Genomic DNA, 26824 nt, shown 5'->3' on the forward strand with positions numbered 1-26824 from the left:
AGGATTAGAGATAAACAGTCTTTAGATACTTGTTTTTGAAGTGTTTGAGTTTAAATGAAATACATAGACCTTTTCCCAATAAGACTGCTGGGAATAAAGCAGAAAGATGATGAATTGTATGTTCCTGCCCTACTCTCATACGACATTAAGGCAATGAGAACTGAGTAAAAAAAAACTGCTAAAAAAACATACATTCCAAACAACCAAACCACATTCACAGGTTTAACATGCTCATAGGTTTATCTGATCTATAGGGACGGTATTTTAGAGACATTATGGAAATGAATGCCTAATATTCTACCTACACTGTTCAAAAGTTTGGGGTCAGTACAATTAATAATAATAATAATATTACTTTTAGTTAGCAGGAATCCATTAAATTGATCAAAAGTGAAAGTAAAAAAAATAATGAATTCAACCGTGATTCTAACTAACACTTTAGTTAACTTTACTTAATTGTTAAAATCTAGTAATCTACACTGTATACTATTCACATACTATGCTTTGTTTGCTCAGAAAACCCAAGTAAAGATGAATTGATTGGTATGAGTTTGGTTTATGAGGCGGGAAATTTCTTAATGGACTTTTCACTAGTTTCCTCCACTTCTGCATTTATTTTTCTATGTTTGCATTCACTCATTTCCCAAAGTCATCTTGAATGTTGAATTGTCAAAATTTGAGAAAACATCACATAAGCTGACTTCATATACTGATGTTGATTTTCCTAAAATGTTTTCAGTTACCATTATGGCGATTAGCGTGCCCTTTGGTTGGGCACTTGGAATTTCATTTATACGTTTGTAATTCTCTTCCCATTGATGCAACAAGAAATCAGTTATTTGGTTTCAAAGGAAGAGTAGTAATATACATATATATACTGTATATATATACACACCTAATGTATGAATGAATGATGTATAACATAATATTTATGTCAATTAATGATATTTTATCATTTTGTTGCTAACACTAATGTCCTAAAAACCTTGTGAAACTTTAAATTGGGTTTATATAATCTCTATATTTGTGGTTCATCTTGCAATTGATCATGCTTGAGTCACACAGACTTCAACATTCAACGTGCAAAACACCACAATGGTAACAATTATTTTATTTAAAGTAAATTATTAAGTACTCTCTACAGTTATTTTTTAGTTACTAGAACTCTTGTGTAAGTGAACTATACGAAGTAAGCATTTGTCAGTACCACATTCCTATTTCACTTTACTAGTTTTTTTAAGGCAATCCGTTTGCAAGCTTTTTTAAGTCTAACTAATTAGATTTTACAGTGTATGAAAGATTTCGATTCTCTTTTAATGCTGTTATTTTTAACTGTCTATTCATTAAAGAATCATAAAAAAAGCACGGTTTACAAAAAATATAAAAAGCAGTTTTCAACATTGATAATAGTTAGAAATGTTTCTTGAGCATCAAATCAGCATATTAGAATGATTTCTAAAGGATCACTGAAGACTAGAGTAATGAAGCTGAAAATTGAGCTTTGCCATCACAGGAATAAATCTTCAAATATGTTCAAATAGGAGTTATTAAAATTGTATTTAAATTATAATAATATTTCACAATATATTGTTTTTACTGTACTCTTAGAACAGTATGAATTAAGTATAAATCCCAGCAAAGTATATGAACTTACCTGTTAATTGCAAAAAAAAAAGCTTTCCTTAGTTCTGAACACTTGAACATTACATCCCTGCAAGAGCGCTGGTAACTAAGGTTAATAAATTGAACCTTACTGTAAAGTGTTACTAAATTAGTTGAAATGTTCTTTGAAGGAGTTGCTGGAGCTGTTCCAGCTCATTAAAGAGGATGTTCTGAGGACCGGTTCTCCGGGGAATATGGGTACAGCATGAATTATAATGTTTCTGCACAACTTCCCTTGACCTGCATGAGAGATGAGATCATTTTTCATTCCCTCAGGACGGTCTGTTAAAATACTTCATATCCTGACAATCACATATGGAGGTATATACAGCTGAGACACATACGTGTCCACATCTGGAGCATGAGATTTGTCATGAATCAGAAGGTCAAAGGACTGAGAAAGTGTGAGAAATGTGAGAAAAGTGTTTCAATCTGTGAACGAATCGTTCTTTGGAGTCGACTCTTTTCAATAATAAATCCATATCCCGAAACTGTTCTGCATGTTTTGTTCAGAAGAAAAAATTTGATGGTGGGTTTATGACTTTTTTGAAGCTCTAGTGCATGGAAAAGAGCGCCCAGAAGGAATAAAAATCATGCGGGTTTGGAACAACATGAGAGTGAGTAAACAATGACAGATCCCCCCCCCCCAATGTGCATAGAAGCAAAGTTTGCTTCTTCGCTTGTTGTGGTGATTATTCACATTGTTTGTAGATTATTGTGCAGATGATCGGATGCATTTTAAATAATTGTAAAAGGCTTCATCGTTTTTGGTCCTGGGACAAAATGACTATAATTTCACTATAGTGAAGAAGGCTTCAGGACATCTCACAGTGTCCGGCAAGCACCAGGACCATCTTCTCCTGATGAGTCATTTATGGAATCGTGTCACCACCAGCGCCGAGCTGCTCAATATTGCCAGCAGTAGGGTGTGAGTTCATCTGCACACACATTGAGGCAAAGACTTTGGGACAACGGCCTGGTGTCAAAGAGGGCAGCAAAGAAGCCACTTCTCTCTAAGAAAAAACATCAAGAAGTCAAGGACAGACTGAAACTCAGCAGGAAGTCCAAGGATTGGACAATAGAAGAGCAAAGCAAGGTTATTTTGGTCCGATTGATTGGGGCATCTGGAAAATCGACTGTCCGGAGAAGAAAAGGTGAACGCTATCATGGGTTCTGCATCGTGCCAACAGTGAAGCATCAAGAGACCATCATGGGATTGCTTTTCATCCAAGGGATTGGGCTCTCTCACAATTCTGCCTAAAAAAAAATTCCATGAATAAAGAATGATATCAATACGTCCTGCAAGACATTTGATAGACATCTCCCAATGATCCAGGAGCAATTTGATGAAGCACCATGTCACAAGTGATAATGAAGTGGCTCGGAGATCATTACATTGAAATATTGGATTCCTGGCCAGGCAACTCCCTGGATCTTGATCTCAGAGAACCTGTGGTCAATCCTCAAAAGGTGAATAGACAAGCAAAAGTCCACAAATTTTGATGAACTCTGAGCACATTTAATAAGAACAAGAATGAATTGCTATCAGACAGGATTTGGCCCAGAAGCTGATATCCAGCATGCCAGAACAAATTACAGAGGTTATGAAGAAGAAGGGTCAACACTGTAAATATTGACTGTTTGCATATATTCAATGTTTTTGCAGTAACAATTAACAATAAGGTTCATTAGTTAACTAGATTAATTAGCATGAACTAATAATGAACTCCACTTATTCATTTATTAATATTTGTTAATGTTATAAGTCTAATCCATTATTAAAATCAAAAGTTGTATTTGTTAACATTAGTTAATGAACTGTGAACTAACACAGTAACAAATGTTTTGCTCATGGTTAGTTCATGTTAGTTAATACATTAACTAATGTTAACTAATTAACCTTATTGTACAGTGTTACCGTTTTTGCAAATAAAAGCCTTTAAAAATTATTAAATGCTTATCATTGTTTTCCATAAAAACATGTAAAAGAATCTAAAATCACTAAAGCAGTAAACTTTGCGAAACACAAAAGTTATGTCACAGACAATACTTTTGGCCATGGCTGTCTGACGCTTCTCTCTTTAGAAATCTCTTTCCCCGCGGGCCGCGGCAGAAATCTTATTCAACTCCACTCGTGTAAACAGACACGTTTCTTTGCCTTTCATTTCACCACCTCTCCACCCCCCGCATTAGTCCTTTCTTCTATTTCCCCCCCCCCCCCTCCACCTCAGAGCTCTATGAAAGTGTGGTATTGCCCCATTTTTATGGAGTGCAGGGTTCTGCTGTGCTAATGAGTGGCAGCATTCAAGCGGCTGTATGGATCACAGCCACCGTCCTGAATGTGCCGACCTCTACCTGTGTCCCCACCACACAGCTGCGCACTTTATGATCTCAGCACACATCAGAGGAAGGAAAAAAGTCACAAGGCAAGCAGAAGAAAGAGATTAAAAGTAGGAGAGTAAAAAGGGATTTTTGCAGTTTCCTCTCCTCCACATTGCACCAAAGCTTTAGATGAAACTTGTGAACAAAGGTTCCTTACGGCTTTTCATCTTCTTTTCATCAAGGCTTTCTTTTTATTTCATTTTTTTTTCTCTGTAGATGAATAAACAGCTTGAATGGATTATTACATAATTTTTGGAGAAAGTCTATGATGGAATTGTAGGGTTCTCTAACAAAAATGATAAATTGACAAATCATTTGACAAATGATAAATCAATTATAAAGTGCTTATTGAATTCTTTATATATTGATTGGTCGGCACAAATTCATATGCCCCATTCACACAAATATCACAGGAGGTCGTCTAGTGGTATCAGACATTATTAACATATGAATACAATATATATATATATATATATATATATATATATATATATATATATATATATATATATATGTATAAATTCACTTTTTTAATGTTGCTAATGAAAATGTTGACAGGACTACTGGTCCAAACATGCAAGCAGAAGAAACCTGCATGTAACAGATTTATTGCAACAGTATATATGCAAAATCATTAACAAAATCAATGATGGTAATTTCATGATCATTTCTAAAACAGTTCTAACAATATCTGTGGGCCACCTCTATCCACAATCAACTTGAATTATCTCTCTCTGTGAACAACATTGTCGCAGTCAAACAATCCGTGAACAGTTCAATGGCGTTTAATATCAAACTCAGACAGGCAGTAGACGATAAATGTGACAGGAACTAAATAAGAGCATCTCCTCATCAGCTGTCTGCCTCCTACAAACCCACTACTTTCATTAGAGGCGCACCAAAAATAACACTCCCACTGCTCTGCCTCTGACACCTCCACATTCTCTCCAGCTTTATCAATCCTCTCAGACACAGAGGCTCCTACCGAGCCCTGGAGCCCATCAGTTGTACAAAACTTACAGCACACGAGAACTGGACAGTAACGCTCAATATTAAAGAAAGACATGGAACACAAATACAATGAGGACACTGTGTTTAATGAGTGAGGTCTGGAGTATATATGGAAACGAGACTGTGACTCGTATCAGTACATACAAAGTAATACGTACAATTCCTCTAATTGGATATTGACCTTACTGTGGCTTCTTTAAAAGGCATGAGGATTCAAATTTCCCTTGCTATTTTAAAATAAGAGTTAAATCTAACACCTTCCTTTCAAGTTCATAAATCTAATTTATTAAAACTGAACTGCAAAAATAACTTCTGAACTGCTGAAACCTGATGTCAGACAGATGTTTCATTTGTTCACCGCATTACTTGTCTGTTAGGTGATGAGAAACTTGACTCACAGAGACACAATGAGGTGAAATCTGGATAGTTGCTATTGTACCAGATTTAGATTTAACACCAGAAGAAGGAGAGGCAACACTAAAATGTGAAGGAAGTCTATCAAACGTGTGCAGGAACAGGGTTCCCAACTTCATTATTGGCAAATTATTAAATACTTTTATTCAAATAGCTAATAAAACTCTTGGCCTACTAAACCATTGAATTTATAAAAATGCACCATCAATAAACCATTTGACTAAGATCATGAAAATGTTCTATTTTGCTAGAATTGATTACATTCCATTTAATTTGTTCGGCTATTTCTAATCACAATCCCACTGAAGGTCATTCAAATAATGGCAAACTCCCAGTTGTGATTTGAGAAAGAAAAAGTCGAGAAAAAAGCAGATTGCAGATTTTCTCGACTGAGCAGATTTAGACTCAAATACAAAAGGTGTGCCTAATTCATCAAAGAACACTCAAGGATGCATATATTTGGTTAACGCTATTACAAAGATGAGAGAAACTGAGTTAATTCAATGAGTGAAAAACTGTCACTCATTAATCCAATACACATTGAGGTCAGCCTCAATGTAACCTGCTGACCTCTTGTTTCCCTTTTAGTATGCCTGTACATTTGTTCCAACTTGAACTAGTCAGACAGAGGAAATAAGCAAATAAGCTAATTGGCTGCTGGAGGGGGGTAATAACATGGTCTGGAGACCTTTGGCTTTGAGAAAGAGCCTCCCTTCAGACTCAGTGTTAGTGTGGAGCATCACAATTCAACTGAGCCGAGTCTACTGAGACATCGATAATATAGACTTCAGTTATATTAACAGGTGAAAAGGATTCATGGGTCTTTTGTGGGGTCAGGCACAAAGACATTTGGTGAATGAATAAACTTGGCAATACACATCTAAATGCAAAGAATGTATTATTTACTTTCTATACATTCATACTACATGTGTAGGAGGTAGACCTATGCTTAAGGTTAATACTTCTGGCCCCAAAAGTATATCTAAACATACATAATGTATATCAGTCTGGCCCACGTGTGGCAAATAGGCTACTAAACACTTGCATATCTATATATGGAAAAAAAGAAGAGAGATTTTCAAATGGCAAAACGTATAATAAATAGTAATAAAATAAAATAAACAGCATTCTCAAAATTCACGAAAAAAATTCAATTAAAATTAAAACAAAATTCATAATGCATTTAAAATATGTACAAAGCATAATACATTGTAAACTAAACTAATAATAATGCATGAAGATAAAATATAAGATATTACTAAAAAGAACTACATTACTAACACTCGTGCTCTAATAACAGTACAAAACCACAGCAGGATATAATGAAGAATATGATTCACTATTTAAGCTACACTTACCAATGATGAACAGTAAGAGAAGCGCGCGCATGGTGCGCTTTATGATGAGCTCCCTTCAACTGCCGCGCGCCTCTAAAATATGAAAATCACTATTCAGGTGTCACACAACTTCAATTTACTTACACATATAACATTAAGTAACATCAGAAATAAAACGCAAACATGCGCATTTATTTGATAATGCTTGAAGCGAGTACTCACATGTTTACTCTGATATTGTCGATGGTCAAGCTCTTCTTTAAGCCAATGAGACTTTGGGCGATATCAGGGTCAGGCGGACTTTCTAAAGTGCTGTTACAGCTGTGGAAATGACTGATGGAAAACATTCGCTGGAGTCAAGAGATTTCCGCGAATCGTAAAACAACACGGTCCTCAGAGAACAGGGAATGTCACTCAGTGCCTTGGAAAAAAATAATCCACTACTTGTTTTTCGGAGCGCCCTGCACATGAACGCGCGTAGTCGAACAAGAATGCACGCGCTCCTCAAATGTGAATCAAAAGAACGCTCACAATAAACAGTAAAAGTAGTAAAGCTTACACACTTCTGTATTAAATTTTTTAAATGTGTTAAGGAAAGCTACATGATTGTTTAAGCAACAATGTAGCCTAGTTAATAATGCAAATAACAAATGAAAGACCTTCATGTTAAACATTGTCTGGTTATGTGAGTACAGCTCACAAAATGATTTTATTAGTAACTTATTTCAACCAGTGATATTCAAGTAAGACCTACAGACCCCCAGTGACAGGATATAGCCTGTTTATTGATGTGATTTATTAATCATTCTTTTCCTATGAAATCTACAATATAGGACTATAAGGAGAAGACAAAGAGGAATGAAAAATATAGTGTGAAACAAAAATGTGATTTTGTGGTATATGAATCAAAGCTCAGGGTCAACTAAAGCCACTGATCCAAACACAGACAGGATTATTCAGAGAAATGAACATGACCTGCCTAACAGTAACAAGCCGCACGAATGGCGCAAAGATAAAGTAGGCTGGTTAATTGGCACAAATGTAAAGGTCCAATATATATGCTGAAACAAGCCTGAAATATTCATTAGAATCATAAAAATGAAGACCGACATTGTTTCATTGTAATATGTTTGTTTCATGTTTTCTATCACCTCTATCGCCCTCTCGTGTAAATCAGATGTAATTCATAGCAGTATGTTTCTTCATTTCAATAAAAAACTTTTAAATTCCATATCAAAGGTTTAATGTGTACATATATGTTTTATACACAATATAAATATGATATGGTGTTAGGCACTTACGTTCAAAAGTCGGTAAGATAAAAAACGACATGCTCACCATAGCTACATTTGTTTGATTCAAAATTCAGAAAAAACAGCAATATTGTGAAATTACAATATCAATTTAAAAGAACTGTGTTCATATATATGTAAATATATATTTTTTTTTATCCAGTACTGAAACACATTTCTTCTTATAATCAATGCTGAATAAATGCTTAATATTTTTGTGGTAACAATTAAAAAAAACTTTTTTTTGGATTCTTTGATGAATAGAAAGTAAACAAAACACCATTTATTTTAAATAAAAATTTTAGCTAATAATTATTAATGTCTTTACTGTAATTTTTTATCAGTTTATTGCATACTTGATGAATAAAAGTATTAATTAAAAAAAAAAAAACATTTCTGACCCCAAATTTTTGAACAATACTAGGTTACATAACAGTTATGTACAGTTATGTATTACAACATAATAACAGTTTATCCAATACAGCGGTTCTCAAACTGTGGCCTGATTTGATTGGCTTATTTAAAAAAATAATTCAACACTGAACTGAAAAAAAAAACCTCATAAAGATGAATTACCTGATAACGTTAACATTAAATGATAAGTGATGGTTCTGTTTCACTGTATGTTTCAAATTAGCAAGCCAACTGTCAGCTAGTAGTTTCAAGAAAATAAGAAAAAAACAGCAGTTTAGAAAAAAAAATGTGTTGGTGACTCAAGGATATTGAACGAGACTTGGCATATTAAGTGATCCGCGGATTGATTTTCTGCTCTCCGACACCTGAGAAAAACACTGATTCACAGGATGACAATAGTGCTTCATTCTGAAGTGTGTCATCAATGTCATAAAAATTATGTAGTAAAGTTGCAGATTTTTATTGAAATAGCAATTTGGGTTGTAATGAAACAATATGTGTATCACACAGAGGGTGATTGAAAGGATCGATTGATTTCAGGATTTTGTCATTTATTTAGTTTCTACTGACAGTTGTTGTAGCCCATGACTGTAAATCTGATAAATTCTCTGACGTCTGTAACGATTTTCTCCAGATCTGCCAGTTCATCCCGCTGATTCTGCATCTTCAGCTCGTTCTTGTTTAACTTTCTCTCCAGTTCTTCAGAGGAGGAAAACAGAAAAACGTGGAGATGAGAAAAGAGCCAAACATACTAATATATTTAAATAACTCAAAATGAAGTTTAATGGCAATATGACATTATAACACATACAGTAAATACTTAATGATAATGCCCTTGGCTCATAGATTCATTTTAGCTGGCATAAATTTCCAGTGCTTTACTATAGTAAGTGTTTAATGCAGTTGGACACATACTTCTGAGGGTTTCCATGCCCGTGGTGGCCTTATTCAGCAGTTCCTCTGCTTCTTCCTTCATCTCTATGGCTCTCTGGTTAACATTACCTTCTCCCGTTCCTCCCACTGAGTCTACTTTCTCTTTCAGCTCCTTATACAGATTCTCAGCATTTGTCAGTTCCTGGTAAACGCAAACGAATGACATTGATGTTAATGCCTGAAGCACTTACTAAATGCAGCCAAATGCTCACACTCATACACAGACCTCTTGAAGTCCAGCAGCCTCTTGAGTTGCATTGTCTGACTGGGCTTTGGCATCTTTTGCCATCTCCCTGTTCTGCTCCGTTTTATTCTTCAATAAATCCACTCCATTCGACAAATTGGCCAATCGCATCATCACATCCATGAGGCTGTTGTCTAAATTTAAGAGTTTGTTGTCAACCTGTTCAAGAGCGGGAGAGAAAGGAGATTAGATCAGATCATACACTACCGTTTGGGGCCGATATTAAAACAAAACAGACCGCAAATTATTTTTACAGACAGCAAACTTCTGAATGGAAGTGTAAGTTTATAAGCATATTTATATATATATAAATGGAGCAACATATCAGGTTTACCGTGGTAGTGATGTTCTGGGCATTTTTGAGGTTTTCCAGGGCTGTGGTCATTTCCTTCTCAGCTTTCTTTATAGCACTTTGAGAGGTTTCAAGTGCTTCTTTAGTGTTATTGATATTATTGCTCACTCCTTCAGCTCGTGACCTGGGCAAACACAAAATCACACACAAATGATCACTGACTGAATACATATTTCTTTGTAAAACCGTAAACATCACTTACTTTGCATCTTGTGCTCTTTTAAGCAGATCCTTGACCTTAGCCAGTTGCTCTGAGGTGTGGCTGATCAGCTCCTCCACGTTGGTGAGGTTGTCGATGTTTTCTTTGATTTGTTTGACTATGGTGTTTATTACGGTCGTGTTGACTGGCAAGGAAATCGCCAAAACCTGCTGGGCCACTTTTTCAATGCTTTCTGGATCTGCTCCCTCCTCTGAATATAACATGAGTTGTACTATTAAAAAGGCTTTTTTATTTATGACTTATCACATTTTCATTTATCATAATTAAACATTTTAAAATGACAGGTTGTGCAAACATTTTAATTTATTTACCCTCGTGTTATTTGAAATCTGAATGATTTTCTTTCTTCTGTAGAACACAAAAGATGACATTTTGCAGTATGTCCAAGCGATCAGTGCCAGACCGAGACTCTTTATTTTTTTTTAAAGAAATTAATACCTTTATTAAGCAAGGATGCTTTAAATTGATCAAAAGTGACAGTAAAGACATTTATAATGTTACAAAAGATTTCTATTTCAAATAAATGCTGTTCTTTTAAACTTTCTTCAAATAAGAGGAAAGTTTATTTAATCAAATAATCCTGAAAAACATGCATCACGATTTCCACAAAAATTATTAGAATGATTTCTGAAGGATCATGTGACACTGAAGCCTGGAGTAATTATGCTGAAAATTCAGCTTTGCCATTATTCCTGTAATAATAACAAATCCTGTTATTTTTAACATATATATATATATATATATATATATATATATATATATATATATATATATTAGAATATAAATAATTTAAATTGTAATTATATTTTACAGTGTTACTGATTTTACTGTATTTTTGATCAAATGCTCCCTTGGCAACATTAAAAAATCTTACAGACTGCATACTTTTAAAAGGTAGTCTGCATGTATTGTTCTTTTATTTTGCCAGGGGGTATTCAGCAAAATATATCCTTTAACCTTCCAGAATTTCAAACAACACGAGTAAATTTTAATTTTTTCTCCCTTTGATGCCATTGCATTTCCCGACACAACAACAATATTAACACATAATCATTCAATCACTGACCATTCAAAAAATCTCTAATCTTCTGAATGAAGTCTTTGAGTATCTTGTTGGAGTTCTCAAAGAGATCTTTCTTGCTCTGGGCTTTATCGAGAGTGTCCTTCGCTTGAGTCTTCACAGTCTGGGTGAGTGTGGCGATGTCTCGAAGCTGAAATGTAAGCCGAGATTATTTCAGGCTCAGCACACACACATGCTCAAACAGACACCTGTTTACCTTTTTAGCCATGGTTTGTAACTCTTCGCTGGCAGCGGTCAGGTTCTTATGAACATCATCAGCGTGGCCAAGGGCCGTCACTGAGGCACCAACGGTTCCATTGCATCCTTTCCCTCCACACTTCAGCGCACGGTCATGGTCACGACAACCAGCTCCTCCACAAGGGCTATCTGGACAGCTACTATTTGCACTAGCATTGCCATGGCCACCGCATACCTTAAGGCATAATAGAAACAAGGATGCGTCACTGATCTAGCTAACAGTTCTCTGCTGCTCCCTTACTGGTCTCAAGCCAAAAGTTTTGCCCAAAGTCTCTACCTTGTTGCTGAGATGACGGACATTTCGGTCTATCTCGTGAGCATTTTCCTTCAGTTCAGACAAAGACCTATTGTTGGCAGCAACTGTACGTAGGAAGCTGTTCTTTCTCTCTTTCAGCAGGGCTTCGGCACGGTTACGTGTGTCTTGAGACTGTTCCACGGGACTTTGGGGTCCGTATACGGAGGCATTACAGTGCTGCTCTGAATTGAGTGAACTCTGGTAGTACTTGCGCACGTTTTCAAATTGCTCTGTAAAAGAATAATGACAAAAGGCATCAACGTGGGTTAAATGTTTTTGACAAAATGATGGTGAATGAAAAGGTGGTCTGGTCATGAGCAGACCCTGCTGTAATCTATAGTTTTTATGCACATTATTCTAGGCAAAATCTATTGAAAGGACTTTTGCAAGCCTATTTTACTACCTTAATATGGCAATGAAACAGGATATTTAACAAAAGAAAAATGAAAGGTTTTATTGATTTCATTTCTATAAATTGAATGGAGAAAAAGTGTATGTTAAAAGTCAGAATAGAGTCATAATGAATGAGAGCTTACTAAAATAATATCCAAATAGCTATTTGGCAATTGGTTAATTTTATCCAATAGCCTAATTTTGCTGAAAAGACTACAAGGCCAAATAATTTATTCTTTGGAACGAAATAATTTTCATTGGTCAGTTTTGATTTCATGTTTTTATTTGCATAATAATCGATAAGAAATACTAATTTTACCTGCCATTCCAGCAGTGAGATAGTTCTCTAGCCCTTTGCGCAATTGGTGAAGCGTATTGTTCAAGTCTTTCAGTTCTTTCTCCAGTGTAGCTAGGTTTTGATTCAGAGCTTTGTCAAGTTCTGCCGTCACATTCAAGTCCCGAATCACACCCATCAGACGCCCATCAGTCAAAGCTATCTCTGCTCTGAAATCATGTTCATTCAAAATGGAGAAAAAATGTAATTACCCTCATTTAATGTGCAAGCAAGGTACAAAATAACACTCACCATGTGGCAAATGTGACTAAAAATTATGTTTGTTGAAAAATAAATCAGCTTTTGCAACATAATGCATGGTTTAAATTCAATTGGAAGAACGATAATGTACAGTAACCCTTGCTAATGTAAGTGACACAAACAAATCTGACGATTCAAAATGTCTTAATAAAGAAAGTGTAATGAAATTTACAGTGTTTCCCACTGTGTGCAGGCTTTACCTCAAGTCATCAATAGCCTGGATGATTAAGTTAAAGGTTCCCTCTTGGTCTCCATCTTTGATCAGGTCTTGAACCTGTGCCAGCTTCTTCTCCAGCTCATGGATGCGGCCGTCACTGACTCCGGGCACCTCACCCTTCTCCAGAATCATGGCAATGACATCCTTGATGTGGGTCAGATCTCGGCGGACCTGGCACACGACATCATCCCATAGCTGGAAGCAGGGATGGCAGGGAACACACTTAGGGAAGTTTCCGGTAAAGCCACGGGCGCACTCGTCGCAGCAACGTCCTGAAGCTCCCTCCTTACACTCACATGCACCTGTTATGCGGTTACACTGTGCTGACTCGGACCCCAGGGGGTGGCAGTTACACTCTGATCAGAGGGAGATAAAGCACTAATGATCTGACACAGAGAAGAGGAGGAGTTAGATGTACATGTATATGTGCAATACTCACCTTGACACTGTACTCTGGGATCACCCCAGTGGAACGCCTCACACTCATTGCACTGCCGTCCTCCAAAACCTGGCTGACAATGACACTGGCCACTGAACTACAGGTACAAAGAGAGACAGAAGAAAAGAAAGAGGGAGTCGAAAAAGGAGGAGAGATTAACAGTATATTTGGCCACTGTAAACTGTAAGTTGAGTATGTATGAAAACATACTCAAATCCAAGTGGAAAAAAAATATTAAAAAAGGAAATAAATGTAATAAAAAACAACAACAACAACAACATCTAAAATATTTAAATTTAAATAAAACTAAAATAATTAGCACATCATTTAAATTTAAATAATTTAATAATAATGCAAGTCTAAAATGTCTACTACAACTGTTTAAGGTAGTGAATTAATATTGTGCCCACTTAATATTATATTATTATATGTTATAAATATTAAATAATATGTGTTTTTTGTTTTTTACATTTAAGTTTATATTTTAAATTTAAATCTATATTATTTTGCAAGATAAACTATCATTCAATTGTTGGTGTCTCCTAAGCTCATCAATTAAAAACAGTAATATTGTTTTCTATTTGAATATAATTGAAATGTAATTTATTCCTGTGGTGGAAAAGCTGAATTTTCAGCATCATTACTCCAGTCTTCATGGTCACATGATCCTTCAGAAATCATTCTGATATGCTGATTTTATGCTCAAGAAGCATTTCTTATTATTTTCAATGTTGAAAATAGTTGTGCTGCTTCATATATTTGTGGAACCGGTGAGAAAAGTAAACATTTTGTAACCTTATAAATGCCCTTACTGTCACTTTTGACCAATTGAATGTATCTCAGCTGAATAAAAGAAAGTTAAAAAAAAATCTACTGCCAAACTTGTGGATGGTAGTGTAAATTGTAAATGTAGTAGAAAGTAAATAATATATTAATAATTTGGTTTAGCCTTAGTATAATGATAATGATAATATAGAAATCAATGAATACATTTTGCAAACAACATTAGTTGATGTTTTTAAAATTTCAAGCTTAGAAATATTTTTTCATCACACACCAGCCTTTATATTTCATCACACTTTTGAGTCCTTGGCAAAGTATAGTCACATCTCTTCATGTCATATTGTACCTTGGTTAATGTTTGTTTATTATTCTAAGGTTTTGTCCAGCCATTTCACTTTGTCTCTTCAAATAAAGAGATTTTAATCTTGAGAGAACCTTGATAAAATAAAGGTTTAATAAAGATATGAATATAAAAGAAAGATGCTGTATAGCACAGGTCATATTGTACCATATTGCAATGGGTGCTGAGGACATTTGGCTGGACGCATCCACATGGTTCACATCCAAATTCTGAGCCGAAGTTCCAGTGGTTGGGGGCGCACTGGTCACAGTTGTGGCCAATGATGTTTGGTTTGCAGGGGCAATGTCCAGTCTGCTTATTACAGTGACATACTCCATCAGTACAGTAGCCCTGTAAAGTGCCAGCAGTTACACAAGTACAGCCTGCAGGATGAGACAGAGTGCAGAATTAGATTTAAGGTGAGACACGGCAGGCAAAAACATCGTGTTTTTCTTTCACTGGTCAATTTTGAGATTTTGGGCTATTTGTCTTCAATAACATGTCTTCTTTCAGACTTTTGCTGAAAAAGTCCAAAATACACATTTAGGTCTTTATTTTACTACACGTTGTTTGCGTGTGTAGATTTCGCCTAAATCAAAAGTTGGTGTTCTAAATGACCACGCTGATCCGCGATCGCTGTCTGCACCCTGTCATCACATACACCGTTAGAAAGCTCTCTCTCTCTCTCCTTTGCAATGCGCAATGCTCATTGGCTGATGCCAATTTCCGACGACGTGATTCGGTCAAAAATTATTTTTGCCATAAAAATCTTTAAAGGCCGTTTTCTCAAAATGAATTTTTTCTCACACCCCGAGTGACGATTTTCCACTTCTGTAGCACCTACATACACCAAACTTTACAGTCGTATTCCTAACTATATTGTGAAGGTTTGTACAGAGGGATTTGTTGATATATCATTCTTGGCCTGATTTATATGACATTTTATGCATGAAAATAGGGCGGAAATCAATTTAAGGCTATTGGCAGTATTTTCTGATTTACAGGGTAACAAAAGGAGATATTCATAATCCCCTCTGGTAATGTCTTTTCATTGAATACATCAACAAAATGCAAAAATAATTTTGAACCTTGTTTTTTTCAATGGTCAGATTCGTCATTTCAAAATAAATGCAAATTAGTGTATATTTAATTAGATATAGCCTGATTAGCATATTTAAACAAAATAACAGAAAACTTGCCATACATTTTTTTCTCCTATTCATGTGAGTAATCAACTGGTAAAGTTTCATGGTGATACCTGTAAGGTAAAATTTGTACCCTATTCACCTGTAGTGTCTCGCCTTAAATGCATGAATTCATTTACAGACTATTTTCAAATTAAAAAGGCAGTTTTAAAGTTTTAAGTCACTGTACTTACACCTACAGTCCCGGGCGAGTGCGTTTCCATAATAACCCAATTTACACTCAGAGCAAGAGTGGCCGTCAGTGTTATACAAGCACTTGAGGCATTGGCCGGTCCGTGGGTCACATGACTCTGGGTCCTGGGGTTCAATGTTCCCGTTGCACTGGCACGGCCTGCACGACCCGCCAGGCTGCTCAGGATCACCATAGTAACCAGGAGCGCAGCGATCACAGCGAGGACCTGAGACAGGACACAGTCAGTTAACCTACTAAATTAGAATTGAAAACTGTTGATTTACTGACTGTATTTTACCTGCATATCCTTCACCACACTGGCAGATGATCTGGTTAGAGGCATAGTCTGCGTGACAGGAAGCTCCGTTGAAGTGTCCGCTGTCAGGGTGTCCTGGACACGGACAGGGGCGACAGTGCTCACCAGAACCCAATACTGGGTCACCATAGAACCCGTTTATACACCTAAAGAAAGGACAGAATAATCAATTTCATTTCTGTACAGAACAATATTTTATTAATTTTACTTCTAATTAATTGGTCTCATTCATTTTTTACTTCATTAACTTCTTTTTTTTTAATACACTACTGTTCAAAAGTTTGGGGTCAGTATCTTATAAGAAGTATTGATATTTATTTCATTACCCTGTTTCATTAAAAAAATGAAAAATAGGCTATATGGCTAAATCTGGCACATTTATATGATGGACATGAGCGCTCATGTTAATTAATGTGCATTGTCCCTTTTAAACTAAATGAATTCAAATTCAAATTAATTAGCTTCTTTAAATAATTCACTGTTGTACTTGATATATAGTTAGTAACTGCCTCATCCTTTTTTGCAAAGCGTGCATTACATTGTGACTTAAATCAGTGACCCAAATGTAATTCGTTACATTGATTTGGTCTCATTGGTGTTACTGTTTCTCACCTCTCACACAGCTGTCCAGCTGTGTAGTCTCTGCACTCATAGCAGGCGCCTGTTTCAGGGTCACAGCTCTCTGCATGGCCATTACATTGGCACTGCCTACAGTTGGGGAATCCCCACTGACCTGGTTGGCAGTCTGAGCACTGGCGGCCAATCGCCCCATGCCGACATGGACACTGACCCGTCACAGGGTCACACTGATGCCCTACAGAGCCCTGAGAGTGGCAGTCACAATCTGTTGCAGACAGAGAAGTGAGAGACAATGAGAATGTGTCAAGTATAATCTAATTCTTAAAATAACATTTGTAAAAATAAAATAACAGTTACAATATAAAGTGTACATCAAAGTGTAATATAAAACATATTTTTACATTACAAATGTATATTAATTTCTAAAAAAAGTGTCTCACCAGCACAGCCATATGGCCCAAATCCGTACGTCCCCGGTGCACACTGATCACAGTGATGGCCAATAACATTGGGTTTACAGTGACATTGACCTCCGACTTTGTCACACTCTGCACTCAGTGAACCCTGAGGGTCACACTGACATGCTGCAGAAAGATCACTTTTTTAGGAAGCCATTCATATGAATCTAAAAAACAGTATGAGATTTATCTGAAGGAAAAAGGAATGGATGGGTTATAATGTGACTTGTTTTGACAAGACACAGAGGAGAGACATTTATCCTTTGACCCATCACAGTGACTCACCCAGGGCTCCATTGTGTATGATAGCAGAGATGCTGCAGATGAGTGTAGTGCACAGCTCCGCCAGCGCAGGCATCGGCAGGGTCGTGAAGGAATCCAAACACATGTAGACCTCCATCTCCTGCCGTCGCCGCTCGTCTGGGCCGTCGTCACCCTGGAAACCAGGAAGCTCCTCATACCTGGGTATCAGCACAAGCTGTAAGGAGAGAGAGACATAAGCATTTTTCACCAAAGACTTTTCAACCACCAGCAGAGGGCAGCGCTTGTATTATCTGTGGTCAGGAAATTGGATCACAGGCGTTCCTTGTTGCAAGCATTTAATAACATATGTGTATAAATGACTGATAATGGTAATTGAGAGAAGATCCTTACTGAGTCTATCAGAATGAAGGCGGTGAGATGTCGGTGAGACACGCCATGGCGCTGGAAACGGATGGATACCACATACTGGTTGTTTGGTTCAAAGCAGAAGGGCCTTGGCATTTCAATGTACCTGTCAAAAGTTATATGCCATCACTAACAATATTCGTAAATGGTAATTTACTGTTTGACTATCTAGACTATCTGTATTAATAGACTAAGACAGACAAGTCTAGGTAGGCATATACTGTACAATGGGGTCCAAAAAAATCAGATGGGGTTCAATAAAAACCTTAATTTAAGCTTGCAAATAGTTTTTAAAAATAAATAAATAAAATAATTGTTATCACATAAATTGACAGATCTATTTCAACAGACCATAATGATATAGTAGTTTTCCTATTTGAAATAAAAACTCAAATCGAAAAAAAAAATCACAATTTGATAAAAAACACAAAAAACACTCCTATTTTTAAATAACGTTACAATTTAAAAAATAAAACTTTTTTATTTGAATATATTTTAAAATGTAGTTTATTTATTTGAAATAGCACTATTTTGTTACAATATAAATGTATTTAGTTTTGATAAATTGCATGAATACCTGGCTGCTAAATACAGTATTTCATTAAAAACAATCTTAGTAGTGCCTTATATCACAGAAAATGCATGTACTATAGATATGATTATTATTTATATTGACAAACTATTAGTATATTAAAGCAGCTTTAATAGGGTGCAGCACACAACCCTGACCCTGACAGTTAGTACATACAGCTGCTTCCTTTCCCTATGTTGACAACATTCATTAAAATCCCTTTCAAGCACCAGACAGCCACTCTTATTGGATACCCACAGTTAGACAGCATCTCCACCAGCCTGATAATATCTATGAAGTCTTATCTCCTGCCTGGGGTTTATTTCCCCATGCAAAGACTTAGACCAGTAAAATATCCAGATTGAACTTCCTGAACTAACGTGACTCCATCGCTCCTTTATTTTTCTTGTTTCTCTCACTTTCCCCCAATATCTTGTTTTTTTGTTAGTTTTTTTGCTCAAGAGGATATGCAGCTTTTGACAGTCTCTAATTTGCTCCTGCATTCCCTGAGCTTTGGGACGAGGCCAGAAATCAGATTAGAGTCAGATTACAATGGCACCTAAAAACTCAGCCATGCAGGAAAAATATCAAAACAACTGCCATGGAACTCGGTTTCCTATGAAGTGGGGGTTGGCTATACAAGGTTAAAAATAGTACTTTGTAAGCACTTCTTGCATAGTTTTGCAAGTGTACTATTATGTATTAATTACAAAGAAATATGAATGTGCACTTGCATCCAAAAAATCAGGTAAACAAAGACACAAATAAACACAATGATATTACCTCCTGTGGTGGGGCATTGTGACTGTGTACATCTGCTCTGTGGGCAGCATGTTTCCACAGCGGAGACTTGTGGGTAAATTCAGGGATGTCACGCTCACTACAGCCTCCCAGTCCTCTGTGGACTACATGCAAACAAAAAGAACAAACAAAATGTTTATTAAAATTATTGATTTTAAATAAAATTTGAAATATGGGATATTTATTAAAGGGACAGTCTACCCAAAAATTTTAATTCACCTGTCATCAGTCATCAATCATCAATCATTTTTTCCCATTGACTTGTATTGTATGGACGAAAAATATAATGGAGGTAAATGGGAATAGAAACTGTTTGTTTACCAACATTCTTCAAAATATCTTCTTTTACATTCCATAGAAGAAAGAAAGTCATACAAGTTTGGAACAACATGAGGGTGAGTAAATGAATATTTGTTTTTGAGTGGACTACCCCTTTAAGTAATTATTAAAAGACACTCAACCAAATTAAACTGGAATCTATGTTTCTGGAACATGGTAGCTGGATTGTAGCTGGTCTAAACTGGTGCAAGATGGTCATTACTAGTAGATGGTATGATCAGCTGGTTGTTGTTTGTTTGGCTGGTTAAAGATAATCTACCAGCTAGTAGTAATCAGCGACCATGTTCCGAAACAATGACCACAAACCTCTGGCTCATATCGGATCATGATGTCATATTCCATGGCGTAAGGGATGTTACTGATGGTGAACTCTAGGCCAGCTCCATCTTTAGCCCGAGCGAAGCCCGGCCCGGTCCATGTGACCATCTGACCCGGCTGTCTCTCTCTGTGCACTATGCTCACGCTGGGCTGAAAACAGACACGGACTCATATTAAAGCAGATACAGCAGTGTAAGGTATATAGCAGCTGATGAAGGTGGAGGTGGAGTTATCTGAAGGGAAACTCACTGTTTGTTGCAACTGTCGGATACGTCTCAGTGCTGCCCTCTGCTGCTGGGCGATGCGACGGTGACGGCGGTGTCTTCTCAGCTGATTGTTGAGATGCTGCACACAGTCGGTCTCAGCCTGAGGCCTCGGATTGCCCTAAACAACAAGCACACATATCGTGCTCACATTAATATTCAAGATATAACAATTATTTATACTGGATAACATGAATACTGTGGAAAACAGAGTACGACTATAGTATGTCCAGAGTGGCATATCACCATAATCTCATACTAATCTTCTAGTATGCAGTGTGTATACTATTCTTCCAATAAGCATTATTTATACTGTGCACACAGTAAGCACATTTCCAAATGTGCAATACATAATCAGAGCATATTGCAAGGGAAATTATATCCCACAATGCAATGTGCTCAACTTGACCTTCCATTTTGAAAGTTATGAATGCACAAGAAATTACACCAAACATGAAAGTTTGGGGTCAGTATGATTAAAAAAAAAAAAAAAAACTTTTATTCAGCAAGGAAACATTCAATTGCTCAAAAGTGACAAGCATTTATAATGCTAGAAAGAAACTTTTGAAGAATAACGTACACTATACAGGAGGCAATAAAAATGTCTTTCCAAGCACAAATACAAAAGCAGAGCACAACTTGACACTATTTCTGAAAGAAGTGAGTGCGGTGGCAAGCAGTGAAAGTGTAAACTGTAATGATGATGGAGGAGAGAGTGAGAGACTGTGTGAACCAAACAGTGCTGGTGTGTGTTTGGTGGGCATTAATAACTCGCTCTGACGGGCTGGCATCTCTTCTGCTCTCTGATCTTATTCTGGGTCACTTCAGCTGTGGACCTGTGCGCATTCTGCAGTTCGTATGTGGGTTTGTTTGTGTATGATATAGTGTGTCTGGACAACCAGCACTATCAGTCAGAGTTCCTGCGGAGGGTACGATGGCATAACAAACCAACCTGGAAACACCTCACTATAATAGATTCATGCTTTAAAAATAAGAAAAAGAAATAAATTATTTTTTAAATGATTTATTTTAACTGGGAAATTAGAAGATAAACTAGAAGACAAAAATATTGATTTAAGGGGGAACTTTTTTTAACCAAAGCTAAATAACCAAATCCATTGTGACTCAGAAGATATGATGGTATCAGATAGGCATGCGGCTCTGAGTGTTTTGTGTTACAGTGCCGTGGAAGTGAAGGTACCTGAGGGTTTAACTGGCATGAATGTAAACTGACAAAGGAGATGGTTTTACATTTAACATATTACATCAACATTTAGTTATGTTAGGGGCTGAAAGATCCAACTGACCCTAAAAATCAGGGAATTCTTTCTCTGACATACACATATTACTCTCTCTAGATCTATGTGCAGGATCCTGTTTCCATGCCCCATGATACCAGCATCACAACCAAGAGAAGAACAGACACCTATTCATAACAATGGGAAGATTTATAGCGGTACCCTTATAATATGACATGAAGTTTAGTCTGCCAAAAGAAAAAAACAACACAATGTTAAAATGCTAGTATTAGGTGCTTATATGAATAAGCATTACTCACAGGAAGAGCGGGATCATCAGGGGAGTGACCTATAGCTCCCTCTGCTTCATATTTGTAATAATCCAGAGAAGCACAGAAAAACGCAGGCTGGACTTCAGAACACTTCCGACCAATCAGATGAGGCCGACAGTCACACTGACCGTTGTCCATCATGCATCTGAAGGTGAAAGGGGAAAGAGTTTAGACATAATTGTCATTGATATCTTAAACTCTCTTTAAATCAAGGGCCACCATGCAGTTTGGCACTTCTGTTTAGTTCAATTCTTAAAACAAATAAAAGAGTTTTGACTTCAGTACCTATGCTAATCAAATCACAGAACAATGTTGGACTTTAATCTTGGTATATCAAAACTAAACCCAGATACCAGACACTTCCTTATTGCTAATCGAGGGTAAATACACTCATTTTAATGCAAAAACTGACATCAGTGACTCACCTGCTGCTGGTTGCACCACCAAAGTCACAGTCACAGGGTCTGCACCCTGCCAGATCATTACTGAGTCCCCAGTATTCAGGCTGTACACAAACAAAAAGACATACAGGCATTTAAAAAAAAAAGGTTTAAAAGGAATGTGATGGTTTATTGGTGAGAGAGAGAGACAGAGAGAGAGAAAGAGAGAGAGAGAGAGAGAGAGAGAGAGAGAGAGAGAGAGAGAGAGAGAGAGAGAGAGAGAAAGCATGTACCAGGCACTGATTGCAGTAGCGACCAGTTACGTATCTTTTGCAGGAGCAGTCCCCGCTGATCTGATCACATGGGGCCCCCAGCATGGTGATGCCACGGGGGTCACAGTTACATGCTGCCAACGACATACACATACATGGAACACATAAATGTCACATACAGAGGCCCCTAAAGTAATTTTCACACTTGAAGATAGGGTAGGCAATGTTTTCATAAACACTTTTTGTTATACTGGTAAAAACTCTTCACATCCTGATAGCAATCAATAATGGAAAAAAGTACATATATCTTCTGTAGAAGTCTTAGGATCAAAAAATGTTCGTCCAATCATTGCATATGGTCCGAATCTGCAGAATCTGCAGCAAGTCAGCAGTCTTTAAGTTGTTTATGGAACTAGGCAACTATTTCAACTTAATAAAACCGTTTAGAAATCATTTGGGTGGTTAAATAACCTGTTCTGGTGAGAATGGTGACTTTCCCCGCTCCCCCCAGCATTCCCAGGCGGAAAACCAACCTTGCAACATGGGGACTAATGTCCCGGTAAATTGGAAATAGGAAGTCTCGTGAGAAGCGAGGACGAGCGAGAAACGCGAACCGCTTTACGGCAATTCGACATTAAAGCAGCACTATGTAGTTTTTCAACCTTCATAATATATTTCCAAGACCCTTGAAATGGTACATCGACTTACAATAGGTCTGCCATAGCCTGACAGTGTCTGTATCGCTTTTACTGGCACTATGTAACTTCGGGTTTCGGGTAGTAACCCGAGCACAAAAAAAGAACTACAAAATTCGACTGCTTTACGGCATACGTCACTTCCCCCACCACCCCCAACTTCCTCAAATTCTGACGTGAGAGCCCAACTAGCATTTGACACCCATCTGTTTGTTGATGTCATGACCGAAGCAACAAATAAAAGGAAGAAGGCAAAGGTTTTGTCAGAGGAGACTAAAAAAAGAAAAAGGTAAATCAATATTGGTCCAGCGTTCGCTCGCTGGCGTCAGCTAAAGGAGGAGGAGGAGGGGTGCCGACCGATGCTGACCTGGCCGTCATGCTGTTGAACTAGTAAATATATTGCTTGCATACTATCTCTATTTTTTCGAATTTGTTGTCTGCCTGGCCATGTTAGGTAATCTATGTTGTTTATTTGTTTGTTTATTTATTTTTCTGGTGAAAGTGTCTTGCCTCAGGCTATAATGCAAATCGATTTTTCAAATTTGCAGATTCATCTATGGTAGCTTGATATTATAATATTGACGATAGATGGCTATTAACTACCACACAAACACTGAATTGAATTAGGTAAAACAGTAGACAATAGGCTACTGTAATGACGCTGGCTTGTAAACCTGAGCTACGCGATCTTTTGGCGTTTGAAAAAAAATAAAACCCATGAAATTATATTCATATGACATGCTGAAATATATGCCAATGTACCTGGGATGAAGACATTTCGCACGCAACGCTGGCAGTCTATCCAAGACGTGAGAACTCGCGAGAAATCAAGACGGTATCGGCTTTTCAAAAAAAGCACGTGTATCCACGATAGGTATCCCCTGGTGTAACAATGACAGATTTTACGACCGTAGTGGAAGACAATAATGTTTCCAACTGTAGGGCGACCCCGAGAGCAAAAGCTACATAGTGCTGGTTTAACACACACGCCATATGATACTGTGTATGATGTATTACCCAACTCGGTAGTCATAGCCCCACATGATAAAGTTGGCCGGCTCCGATAATAACAAATGCACATGAGCAGCGGTTGAAAGGGGGATGAGGGTGCCGCAAGTGAGTTTTTTTTTACGACAGTGTTGTGAAATATACGCCTCAAAGCTGTAGGGGGAGCTCGTTGAGACAATATGCGACAACAAAAGTGAAAATCAGCGAAGAAATAGCTAGAGTTGCCAAGTTCCCCTTTAAACCAAGTAGAATTTATATTTAAGAAATATACCACAAATGTTTGATGAACTACACCTGTGTGAACTTGAGAAGACTTCAAACATCCACTAAACACATGCAAACACTTACGCTGGCATCCCAGTGTGTTGTCAAGACTGAGTCCATAGTGTCCCTCTTTGCAGTAGTCGCAGCGCTGACCCCTGACGTTCTGCTTACAGCGACACTGACCACCAATCATACCCAGATCCAGATCAGTATGACTGTCACAAACTCCTCCCTCTACAGAGCCTACGGGGTCACAGTCACAGGCTGCGCACGCACACAGGAAACAACATGAACAACAGGTAGGAGAAACCATGCACAAAAAAAGTCCCATGGAAAGGCTTTTTCTCAGCAGATTATCATGAACAACTTACAGACACATGCAGCCGGGTCTCTGATGTCTCTAGTTGGATCCTGATAGTAAAAATGTTTACAGGTCTCACAGTTGCGGCCCATGGTGTTGTGGAGACAGTTGTCACACACGCCTCCACTGGCGTTCCCAGTAGCCAGATACACCGCCATGTCAAAATGACACTGATTGGAGTGACCGTTACAGTTGCATTCTGCAAAAAATTACAAAAAAGAGTCACATATTAAGATTTTTTTTTCGACATTTTAATTGCGATTTTCTTGAACTTCTATATGCGTGTGTATCTTACCCCTGCAGGTGTGTGCGTTATCAGTCTCGGCAGGCCTCCAGGGTGCATCATGGTAGAAATCTTTGCAGAGCTCACAATTTAATCCCACAGTGTTGTGCTTACACACACAACGTCCATGAATCTGTCGGATCAAAAGTAGAGGATATATTAAATAGTGTGCTTCATTCACAATCCATCAATGTGAGAATAATAAATTGTTCTTACAAATCAGCACTACAAATCAATCTGACAGACACCCACCATCCCTGAATCCCTAGTGGTCACTCCAGGTACTGGTGCGCATTCAGACGCGTGACCGTAGCAGAAGCAGCTCCCACGCACAACCAGCTCATGCAGCGCATAGTAATATTTCTGCAGCACGTCAGGACGGCGGTCAAGCAGGTTATCGCCCAGAGTGTGCAGTTTAGTGAAGTTTATCCGTAAGTTAGTGATCCGCAACAAATCTGAGGGGAGATTTTGCAGGGGCTTTACTTGCAGTACTGTGAACAGGGTCCAAACTGAACACTCGCTACAGTAAATGTGAGTTATTTACTTCCTAAAGCCGATTTTACTCTCAAGTTAACCATTAATAATCCCATTGCAATAAAAATAAATTTATATTTGAAGTAATAGATAATGAACATCCACCAGACAGTTATAAAACTCGAAAGGGTGATCAGGATGAAGTGGAAAACAACTGACTGAATGTACATTATTCCACTTATTAGCTTGTTGCACGGCTACTTGTCAAATAAGTAAATAAGATTACACTTAATTTTAAGTAGATGTTGTTAGTGTAATTGAACAAATACTGTAAATAGGCTACTGACTGAGTAATATTATTTAACTACATGTAGCATACTTACTATAGGTTTAAAGTTATGGTTAGTTGCTTGTAATTATGCATAATTTACTATTATTACTATAGTAACTACACTTGAAGTATAACAACAAGTTAACACAAAAGTGTTACTGTAAATAAGACGCGAAATATTGATTTGAGTTGAAATATTTTATTAGCTCATTAAACGCAAAGCTTCTGTGAAGAAAAACAGTTGCTAGCAAGCAGCTTTGAATCTGGACGAACGATCAAGTTAAAAAAAGACTGACATTTAAGGGATAATGTATCACTTATTACACAGCTTTTTACCACAAATAATTACAGGGACATTAAATATTGATTTGAGAAAAACTTTTTTTTAAATCTTACCTGTTTGTCATCTTTTAATTCATTACAGTCTACAAAACAATAATTCTGGCAAAAAGACGGACATTTCAACAATATACTATTAGTACTGAAGTCCTCTGGTTTTATTACAGTATAGTTGATAACTGAGCTGCAAGATGGCACCTTTTGACAGCGGTCATTATCATGGAATAACTGACCGCAGAATGTTCCAACTGACAATTATTTCAGAGAGCCGTGCAATAATAAAAAATAATCCACAAAACAGTTACATGGCAAAAACAAAAATGGATATACTGTACTGCACTAACCCTGAATGTCAAGACCGTATGGGTCTTTGACATGGATCGCAGGATCCAGCACTTTGTAGATGACCTAAAATAAGAATAATACAATCATATAGTGGGAACGCCAAATCCAAAAGTAACATTAAAACACAGACTGAAAAACATCCATATTAAAATACCATCAGCTCACACTCA

The 26824-nt window shown here is 37.2% G+C and overlaps 2 protein-coding genes across 7 annotated transcripts in view; both read right to left on the reverse strand.

The window, feature by feature from the left end:
* lamb2 (laminin, beta 2 (laminin S)) overlaps positions 1-7293 on the reverse strand; it is a 47131-nt gene extending 39838 nt beyond the window's left edge. Inside the window, exons 1-2 of one of the 2 annotated variants that reach the window (XM_077214458.1) lie at positions 7029-7293; positions 6828-6899 (exon numbers count right to left, since the gene is read on the reverse strand). In XM_077214458.1, the coding sequence (XP_077070573.1) occupies positions 6828-6858 (31 nt within the window). In that variant the 5' untranslated portion in view covers positions 6859-6899; positions 7029-7293. The remainder of the gene's footprint in view (positions 1-6827; positions 6900-7028) is intronic. The other variant, XM_077214457.1, reaches the window with a different exon arrangement.
* A 277-nt stretch (positions 7294-7570) lies between these two features.
* Positions 7571-26824, reverse strand: part of lamb2l (laminin, beta 2-like) — a 46954-nt gene continuing 27700 nt past the window's right edge. For all 5 annotated transcript variants that reach the window (XM_077214451.1, XM_077214452.1, XM_077214454.1 and 2 more), the window contains 29 exons: positions 26654-26717; positions 25418-25620; positions 25178-25298; positions 24893-25081; positions 24606-24785; positions 22576-22688; positions 22328-22407; positions 21891-22047; positions 20319-20453; positions 20058-20219; positions 19395-19516; positions 18026-18146; positions 17657-17849; positions 17354-17497; positions 16947-17178; positions 16317-16480; positions 16020-16244; positions 14810-15024; positions 13519-13615; positions 13063-13435; positions 12587-12771; positions 11857-12104; positions 11539-11754; positions 11328-11472; positions 10244-10451; positions 10024-10165; positions 9672-9848; positions 9428-9587; positions 7571-9211 (listed from right to left, as the gene is read on the reverse strand). In XM_077214451.1, the coding sequence (XP_077070566.1) occupies positions 9075-9211; positions 9428-9587; positions 9672-9848; positions 10024-10165; positions 10244-10451; positions 11328-11472; positions 11539-11754; positions 11857-12104; positions 12587-12771; positions 13063-13435; positions 13519-13615; positions 14810-15024; positions 16020-16244; positions 16317-16480; positions 16947-17178; positions 17354-17497; positions 17657-17849; positions 18026-18146; positions 19395-19516; positions 20058-20219; positions 20319-20453; positions 21891-22047; positions 22328-22407; positions 22576-22688; positions 24606-24785; positions 24893-25081; positions 25178-25298; positions 25418-25620; positions 26654-26717 (4908 nt within the window). In that variant the 3' untranslated portion in view covers positions 7571-9074. The remainder of the gene's footprint in view (positions 9212-9427; positions 9588-9671; positions 9849-10023; positions 10166-10243; positions 10452-11327; positions 11473-11538; positions 11755-11856; positions 12105-12586; positions 12772-13062; positions 13436-13518; positions 13616-14809; positions 15025-16019; positions 16245-16316; positions 16481-16946; positions 17179-17353; positions 17498-17656; positions 17850-18025; positions 18147-19394; positions 19517-20057; positions 20220-20318; positions 20454-21890; positions 22048-22327; positions 22408-22575; positions 22689-24605; positions 24786-24892; positions 25082-25177; positions 25299-25417; positions 25621-26653; positions 26718-26824) is intronic.

The sequence above is a fragment of the Siphateles boraxobius genome, unplaced genomic scaffold (genome assembly GCF_051911475.1).
Source record: "Siphateles boraxobius isolate OS27281-9 unplaced genomic scaffold, OSU_SipBor_1 68, whole genome shotgun sequence".
Taxonomy (NCBI): Eukaryota; Metazoa; Chordata; class Actinopteri; order Cypriniformes; family Leuciscidae; genus Siphateles; species Siphateles boraxobius.